Here is a 7,726-nt window from a genome sequence, read left to right on the forward strand (position 1 = left end):
CAGCAACTTCACAAGGTATATGATTGTTTTATTTTTGTTACTCTTCTAGATGCATCATCTATCATATCTGATGATAACTGAATATTGTTTCACATGCAGTGCAAACTCGTCTAAGCATTTCAAAAGTTTTGAACCACATGTCAAAAGAGTGTCAAAGTTTTATCTAAGTTTGCCAACTATAGGTGCTGAATTATGATAAGAGTTTACTATGTACACGTTTTCTTACCATACCACAATATGTTTGGACAGTGTAATTTACCATAGTAGAGTATATATGTTTAGATAGTCTGGCAGAGTAACGGAGCTATTTCATGACTTAGCCTTTTCAGTTTTCCTCTCTTAGTGATATTTGTCATGTCATCTTATCCACCCCTCATGATTGATAAGTAATATTAATCCTGCAATATTATTGTCTTTGTTTGGGTAACAAGGGGTTCTAGTTAAATAGACATCAATTAGATGTCTTGAGATGCACTCCTTGTGCTTGGATATTTTCTTTGGCTGACTGAACCTTGTGTGATTTCTTTGTTGCTGCTGATGTACTAGGTTCTTCGGCCCTTCCTTCTTAGAAGGTTGAAGTCTGATGTCGAGAAAGGTTTACCACCTAAGAAGGAGACAATACTTAAAGTTGGTATGTCCCAGATGCAGAAGCACTACTATAGGGCTTTGCTGCAGAAAGATCTTGAGGTTGTAAATGCTGGTGGAGAGCGCAAACGTCTTCTTAATATAGCCATGCAGTTGCGAAAATGTTGCAATCATCCATATCTATTTCAAGGTGCTGAGCCTGGTCCACCGTATACTACTGGAGAACATCTCATTGAAAATGCTGGTATAGTCTTTCTGCAACATCAACTGGACAGAGAGGAATATTTTTGTTTGTTGATTGCCTTATTCCATCCGTATCATTCTCATTATATGAGTGTGTGTGTGTGTATGTTTACACATTGATTCATTGCAGGAAAGATGGTTCTTCTTGACAAGTTGCTTCCGAAGTTAAAGGAGCGTGATTCCAGGGTTTTGATATTTTCACAGGTCCGATGCTTGCGCCGCTGGTTATCCTTTTCCAGAAGTTCATCTACACTTCTTTGCTTTTACTGCCTATGAATATTGTAAACTAATTATCGACTATCTTTTGTTGTCCTTATTGCTATTGTCTTACATTCCTATAATGAACTCATTTTGATTGCATAAAACAGATGACTAGACTGCTGGACATTCTTGAAGACTACTTAATGTTCCGGGGATACTATTATTGTCGAATTGATGGAAATACTGGTGGTGAAGATCGAGATGCTTCAATTGAAGCCTTCAACAAGCCAGGAAGTGAGAAATTTGTCTTTCTACTGTCAACCAGAGCTGGAGGTCTTGGTATCAACCTTGCCACTGCTGATGTTGTCATTCTTTATGACAGTGACTGGTGAGACACGCTGCTTCTGTGGCTTGGTGATCCATCAAGGCCGTAGTTTCAGATTTGAAAATTACAACTCTTGGCTTCAATATATTGCAGGAATCCACAGGTTGATTTGCAAGCTCAGGACCGTGCTCATAGAATTGGACAGAAAAAAGAGGTCCAAGTTTTCCGTTTCTGTACTGAGGTTTGTCTTGCATCAAACTAATGACATTAGCATGAGTTGTTGTGGAGGCAGTGTACTCATGATTTGTCTAAATGATTTTTACCAGTACACCATTGAGGAGAAGGTGATTGAAAGGGCCTATAAGAAGCTTGCTCTTGATGCCTTGGTTATCCAACAAGGGCGATTAGCAGAGCAAAAGAGTGAGTTTTTTTTTTTTTAATTCACATCATTGGTTGATAAATTACTAGATTTGAACTTTAATGCTTTGTTATGCAGCTGTTAATAAGGATGAGCTTCTCCAAATGGTGAGATTTGGTGCTGAAATGGTTTTTAGTTCCAAAGATAGCACAATCACAGATGAAGATATAGATAGAATCATCGCCAAGGGAGAAGAGGCAACAGCTGAACTTGATGCCAAGATGAAAAAATTTACTGAAGATGCCATCAAATTCAAAATGGATGAGAGTATGCTTCTTATTCCTGAAATTGAGATTGTAGATGTTTTTTTCCTTGTTTATTTGTCTTCAATACTTCTGTTGGTGAGGCTAATGTAAGCTATTGGACCCTGCAGCTGCTGACTTGTATGATTTTGATGATGACAAGGTGATAATTACTGTGCTTATTGCTGACTGTTGCTCAATATTATTCTTTCTTAACTCATGTTTTTGTGTTCATTTCTCTGTGTACAGGATGAAAATAAGTTTGATTTCAAGAAGATTGTCAGTGAAAATTGGATTGAACCGCCAAAAAGAGAAAGGAAGCGCAAGTATGTTTCCTCTATCTCTGAAATTATGTGCTCATGTTTCAGTTCTAGTCTGTCAGGAGGCAGCTTTTCTTTCGCCCTTTCCTTCAGTTACTCAGTCATAATATTGAAACTTTTTCTTAGTTACTCTGAGTCGGAGTACTTCAAGCAGACAATGCGCCAAAGTGGTCCCGCTAGACCGAAAGAGCCTCGAATTCCTCGCATGCCACAGTTGTAAGCATTTGTGGTTTTTCAATTTTCTTTGTTCACAATCAAGGGTGTCTGCGTCCTAACATGTGATAGCTTTTGTTAGGCATGATTTCCAGTTCTTCAACACACAACGCCTTAGTGAGCTGTACGAAAAGGAAGTGCGCTACCTTATGGTCGGTGTCTAGGCTACTCTTCATACTCCTTTTATATATCTCCTGTTGCCTTACTTTTTCTTATGAATTCAGCAAACACATCAGAAGAATCAAGTGAAAGATACAATAGAGGTGGATGAACCAGAAGGTCTGTTCTTTTCCTGATAATACTTTGATATGTCAATCTTTTCTCGATGATCTTTTGATCATTTTTGTCTACCTAGACGTGGGAGACCCATTGACTGCTGAGGAGCAGGAAGAGAAAGAGCAATTGCTGGAAGAAGTAAGTTGCATGAACTTCTTCATCACTTGATACTTGGTTGTTTGGATTCACCCGATGAGTTTTGTGTGTAGGGATTTTCAACATGGAGCAGAAGAGATTTTAACACTTTCATCAGAGCTTGTGAGAAGTATGGTCGAAATGATATCAGGGGTATTGCTTCTGAAATGGAAGGGAAAACAGAGGAAGAAGTTGAAAGATATGCGAAAGTTTTCAAGGAAAGATATAAAGAATTGAATGGTAAGCATTCTGGTGGTTAGTTTTTAGTTGATAGTTGCAATTGTGGGAAATCTCATTTCTATTTGTCTTCACACATGAAGAATGCTATTTTTTTTTGTTTGCTAGAATGAACTGTTTGAGTTGTATGGTTGACTAGTTGTATTTTTACAACTGGTAGAGCAATGTTTAACTTCCTGCATAACTGCTGGATGGATTCTCTTCAGAGTTGATAAACTATGTGACTCTGGGTGTAGTATCTTGGACCTTTCTCTGCATTTGAAACATGATGCTAAACCACAATTATGATGTGTACAGATTGGGATAGGATTATTAAAAACATTGAAAGAGGAGAGGCTAGAATTTCTCGGAAAGATGAGATCATGAAAGCTATTGGGAAGAAGTTGGATCGCTATAAAAACCCTTGGCTGGAATTAAAGATCCAGTATGGCCAGAACAAAGGGAAGTTGTACAATGAAGAATGTGACCGTTTCATGGTAAACTTCTAGACATCATTTTAGCTCTTAATCATCTCTTGATTCTTGTTTTTCATTCTGTTAATCTCAGAATTGTCATACTGGTTCCTATGTTCCCAGATATGCATGGTTCACAAGCTTGGTTATGGTAACTGGGATGAGCTGAAGGCTGCCTTTCGTACTTCACCATTATTTCGCTTTGATTGGTTTGTAAAGTCTCGGACAACTCAAGAACTTGCAAGGAGATGTGATACACTTATTCGGTTGGTGGAGAGGGAAAACCAAGAATATGATGAGAGGGAGAGGCAGGCACGTAAAGAGAAAAAACTAGCGAAGGTATATCAGTTTTGTTTATTGATTCTTGTTTTACTTGGGGAGGAACTGAATCTGTTGAAACTGAGACCTTTTATCCATTCACAGCAGAATATGACGCCATCTAAGCGTGCTGCTGCGAGACAGGCTGCAGAGAGCCCTCCTTCAACTCTTAAAAAACGAAAGCAATCACTGATGGACGACTATGTGAGCTCGGTATGTTTTCAGGGTTGGTATGCTACTTTGACTGCATTATTTACATCTGTGGCTAATTATACTGTGGTCTTTTTACCAGGGCAAGAAGAGGAAATGATGGCAGATTGTGGTGTTAATGGATCATGGGGTGGTTTTTTCTTGATTGAGATGGGCCACAAGACACCAGTTTTTGTCGGAATTTGCTAATTGTTTGGCCTTGGGATTAATATATCTGGATGGCAGACGCATTAATTGTACAGATTTAGAATACAAAGAACCCAAGGCAATGTTGTGCTATGTGGAAATGAGGTCCCTGTTTTGAATATGGGACAGAAACTCCTTAACATGTATCTGTAAGACTGTAGCAAGTGAACTTCTAAGAGGATTAGTATTAGGAATTAGAGATAGGAACCATGTTATGCTGTATGCACTGTTCTTCAATCTTAGTGCCATACCATCCATGATCAAATCTCATCCCAATGGTGATTATTCTTAAAATTTTTGTTGATTTGAAATCTTTCCATGCTTTCTTAGTGTTTTGTTGAGAAGCTTTTTTAAATCTTGGTTAGATGTTTCGAGACTATTAATGCATGTATGTATGAGTGTAAATGATTTAAATAATGACTACCAGATAAGCTGGCTGCCGTTGCTTGGTTGTAACTAATTCTGCAAGGTATCCCTTTGAGTTTGGCAAGCGCTTGCTATTGATTACCCTGTTAGTTGCTGAAATAACTATTGGTAACAAGCATAACAGGAACATTATAGGGTGGAAACTGTTATAAGTAATATAGCACTAGCACGTCTAAATTTAGTTGAACGAGTTTGGGAATTCGCTGTAGACATTAACGATTTCAAACTGATTGGATTTGATTATAATAAATGCTTGTCTAAGAGCGATTAAAGTTTCTCAGCAAAAACTCTGAAAGAAACCAAAAAATGTGTACATACTGCTATTGCGTTTAGTCTTGCACGAAACATTTGGGAAGCGTGCATGAATGTATGCTATGAAGTGGCTGTGCAACCCGGGGTTTAAACAGTAAACAGCTCGACGGAACCACTTGGAACAACTTTCTTGGGAGGGGCGGGGGCGGGATGCCAATTCCTAACAGAAACGTGACAACTCTACATACGCCGGAAAACAAGAGTGACTGGATCCATTCATGTCAGGATCATGCATGGAACTGTACGGACAGTATAAACTGAAAAACACTTTTGACACCGACACCCACCCCACCCCAACCCAACCCTATGACAAACGCGAGAGCCGAAAAAAAATTCTTCCCAACTTCTCTTTCCTATCACAGCAAACCTCTCAGAAATCCCTAAATACATAGATAAACATGTACCATACAACATTCTCCAGTGTCCTTGAATACATATATATGTAACCAATAGTGCCATCACTATTATCATCCCCTTCTCCACTGTAAACCCAACTTTTCTTACCTCATAACTGAGCGACAAGAATGGTTACAGGACAGCAACCAACGCGAAGATGGAAAACGAGGCTGCTGCCTTCCTTAATCTTCTCTTGAAAAACCCGGTAATTGATGCTGCACCTCCAATGTAGGTCTCTCTCTGTCATGACTCTCAGCACATAAATGGCTGTTTCATAATACTGGGCAATCGACTAATCATTCATATGAACTATCGAAACTGTCCACAGCAATTGTTCTTTTTCTCTCCCTCCAATTCTCACCCCACACCTTAGCCTCAGCAACCGCACGCTCTCTGTCTAGGTCCCGGTTCCTTGGAGTTTCTCTTGCTCGACCTGCACTTCCAGGGCTACCCCTCTGAGACTCAGGACGCTCTAACTCATCCAGGCCCCATTTCCGGCCAGATCCAGTGCCTGTTTCAATCCTACGTAACTCTCCACCAGTATTGAAGTCTCTGCCCGATTCCCTCTTCCTGAAATCAGGTGAATTCTTGTGAGTTGAAGGGGAACCATAGTGGCCTCCATATCCGGGCTCGTCCATGCTGTCCAATCTGTCGGACGTATCTCTCCGCTCGTGCCTATGCCTTGGTGTGGATGGACCGACTTTGTTACCCTGTGCAGCTGGAGCATTAGGATCGTAAGTTTGCGATGCCAAATACGTCAGAGCAGTCACGACATCCCCAATCAGAGGCCTTGTGGCAGCTTGTTCCTGCAAGCACATGGCTGCCACTGCCAATGCCTGATAGAGTCCACGCATCGGGTAGCGACCTTGTAATAGAGGATCTGCCATTTTTGGGAACTTCCTTCGATCCTTGAAAAGAGGCCTGGCCTGTGTCCATTTGAAATATCAAAGTGAAAGAGGTATTGATAATATCATTCAACAAGTTGAAGTTTATCGCATCAATTAAGTATAGTTGTAAGACGCAAGGGTGGAGTAGGTAAAATGTCTGGAAAAACATGAAAAGACCACATACCCATGCAACGAGGTTATGCTCGCCTGCACCCCGTGTGTTGTCGATGGCCTTGCGGCCTGTAATGATTTCAAGAAAGACAACTCCAAAACTGTATACATCAGATTTTAAAGTAAGTTGACCAGTCATAGCATACTCCGGAGCACAATAACCATATGTACCCATCACCCTCGTCGAGACATGAGTTTTATCGCCAACAGGACCGAGTTTTGCAAGTCCAAAATCGGACAATTTAGGAAAATATCCCTCATCAAGAAGGATGTTGGAAGATTTCAAGTCTCTGTATATGACTGGTGGATTGGCTTTGTCATGCAAATATTCTAGGCCCTTTGCTGCACCAGCAGCAATCTTCATCCTTGTGTTCCAGTCCAATGGTTCTTTATCTGGAGGAAGATCTGCACAGAGATATTATATGATCAGCAAATAGATAAAAGATTCGTAGAATACTGTCAAGAGCGAGAGAAAATGACGATGACTGGGCTATAAAAAATCCTGTGCTATTTAAATAAAAATCTCCAGACATGGATTCATTGGAACTCATCATACGCAAATTTGCCTTACCTAGCTTGTCTTCAACTAGAGAGCTTAGTAATTCTTACCTACTTCTCTGGAGTTCATCTATAGATCTATGTTATTGTTGTTTCTGTATATACTCATGCTTGAGGAAGCTACTATTGAAGGATCATAGGTGCAAGCACGCAAATCTAAATTTCTTCCATAATTTAGCTAGCCAGTGAAATGCTATAAGATTATGGCTACCCGTGGAAGTGATGAAGATTTGGATTTGGATTACATTTCAATCTTTCAAATTTCAGGATATGAATACATGCAATCTGTATCCTTCTGACCCAACTGAGGCTCAGATGGTTTTTTTATATAATCGCACATCTGTTTATATTAAACACTCTCAAAGTAAAAGTGAAGTATTGATTAGTAACATAAAAAGAATTTACTACTCAAAAAGTTCAAGAATAACTGATCAGTCACTAAATCACCTTCCATAAATAGATTAGTGACTAATGTTATCTGACCAATGATATAAAGCAAACAGGATAGTGAATAGCTGCCGAAACTATATCATCAGGTAAGGTCTAAATGCTACATAAAGAGTCAATAAAAATTGAGGGACTATATGTATGGATGAAGTTTTCAAAAGTTTGGGG

At 39.6% G+C, this 7,726-nt stretch overlaps 2 protein-coding genes across 2 annotated transcripts in view; one reads left to right on the top strand and one right to left on the bottom strand.

Moving 5' to 3' along the window:
* LOC105171480 (ISWI chromatin-remodeling complex ATPase CHR11) overlaps positions 1 to 4,655 on the top strand; it is a gene marked incomplete in the record, with an annotated part of 7,635 nt that extends 2,980 nt beyond the window's left edge. Inside the window, 17 exon segments of the mRNA XM_020697437.1 lie at positions 547 to 829; positions 959 to 1,032; positions 1,197 to 1,417; positions 1,508 to 1,595; positions 1,681 to 1,774; positions 1,851 to 2,039; positions 2,146 to 2,177; positions 2,264 to 2,340; positions 2,461 to 2,550; positions 2,630 to 2,699; positions 2,772 to 2,826; positions 2,903 to 2,961; positions 3,033 to 3,198; positions 3,493 to 3,671; positions 3,771 to 3,986; positions 4,074 to 4,178; positions 4,258 to 4,655. Of these exon segments, the coding sequence (XP_020553096.1) occupies positions 547 to 829; positions 959 to 1,032; positions 1,197 to 1,417; positions 1,508 to 1,595; positions 1,681 to 1,774; positions 1,851 to 2,039; positions 2,146 to 2,177; positions 2,264 to 2,340; positions 2,461 to 2,550; positions 2,630 to 2,699; positions 2,772 to 2,826; positions 2,903 to 2,961; positions 3,033 to 3,198; positions 3,493 to 3,671; positions 3,771 to 3,986; positions 4,074 to 4,178; positions 4,258 to 4,275 (2,016 nt within the window).
* LOC105171481 (serine/threonine-protein kinase PBL27) overlaps positions 5,285 to 7,726 on the bottom strand; it is a 5,890-nt gene continuing 3,448 nt past the window's right edge. The window contains exons 4-5 of the mRNA XM_011092616.2: positions 6,567 to 6,958; positions 5,285 to 6,421 (exon numbers count right to left, since the gene is read on the bottom strand). Of these exons, the coding sequence (XP_011090918.1) occupies positions 5,792 to 6,421; positions 6,567 to 6,958 (1,022 nt within the window). The 3' untranslated portion in view covers positions 5,285 to 5,791. The remainder of the gene's footprint in view (positions 6,422 to 6,566; positions 6,959 to 7,726) is intronic.

This window comes from Sesamum indicum, linkage group LG10 (genome assembly GCF_000512975.1).
Source record: "Sesamum indicum cultivar Zhongzhi No. 13 linkage group LG10, S_indicum_v1.0, whole genome shotgun sequence".
Lineage (NCBI taxonomy): Eukaryota > Viridiplantae > Streptophyta > Magnoliopsida > Lamiales > Pedaliaceae > Sesamum > Sesamum indicum.